This window comes from Propithecus coquereli, unplaced genomic scaffold (genome assembly GCF_000956105.1).
Source record: "Propithecus coquereli isolate 6110/MARCELLA unplaced genomic scaffold, Pcoq_1.0 Scaffold399, whole genome shotgun sequence".
NCBI lineage: Eukaryota > Metazoa > Chordata > Mammalia > Primates > Indriidae > Propithecus > Propithecus coquereli.
In genome coordinates this window covers 1,100,258-1,101,017 of record NW_012149718.1, presented here as the reverse complement: position 1 = coordinate 1,101,017, position 760 = coordinate 1,100,258, and the positions used below count along the sequence as shown (strand labels likewise).

The 760-nt window shown below is 57.6% G+C and overlaps 1 protein-coding gene across 1 annotated transcript in view; it reads left to right on the top strand.

Moving 5' to 3' along the window:
* The window catches only part of COL18A1 (collagen, type XVIII, alpha 1), a 60,548-nt gene that overhangs the window by 45,359 nt on the left and 14,429 nt on the right, over positions 1–760 (top strand). Inside the window, exon 31 of the mRNA XM_012652699.1 lies at positions 477–487. Coding sequence (XP_012508153.1) covers positions 477–487 — 11 coding nt within the window. The remainder of the gene's footprint in view (positions 1–476; positions 488–760) is intronic.

Here is a 760-nt window from a genome sequence, read left to right as displayed (position 1 = left end):
ACCTGCAAAGGATGGCCAGTGACAGCAGCAGCCGAGCAGGTGGACCCAGTAGGGGTGTGTGTGTATAGGGTACGTATGTGTGTGATGTGTGTGAGGGGTTTGTGTGTAGTGTGTGTGATGCGTGTGTATGTGATGTCCGTGTGTGACGTGTGTGGGGTGTGTGATATGTGTGTGATGCATGTGTGTCGTGTGTCTGGGTGGTATGTGTGATGCGTGTGTGTGTGCAATGTGTGTGGGGGGTGTGTGTGTGGGGTGTGTGTTCGGACACACTGCACCTAATGTGAGAACACGGCCACGAATCAAAAAGAAACCTTCGTCGTGCCCAAGGAACGGGTCTGCTGGGAAACCCCAGTCACCATGAATCTCTACGCGTCAAGTAACGGCCTCCGAACGTCACAGTGAAAACCGACAGCGAAGGACACCACGCGAGCCAGTCGGGGGGCGGTGCCGACTCGGGACACGGAGCGGCTCAACAGCAGGGCCACGAGTGTGACCACTGACACCTCTGGGCCACGGACCCAGCACGGGGACCAGGCTGTGCCCAGGTGGGCCCGACCGGGCTGAAGCTCGTCTACAGGCGTCCAGCGCGTGGCCCCAGCCAGAGCCCAGGGTGGGCTCCCGCCAGGCATGCGGTCGCTTTCCCACATGGAAGGACGGGGTTTGTTAACTGTTCACAGAATCACAGCCTGAGTACGGGTGTCTCCAAGTGTTCAGCTCAAGAAATTAGAAAACAAACAGCACATTTAGTGTGATGGGAACA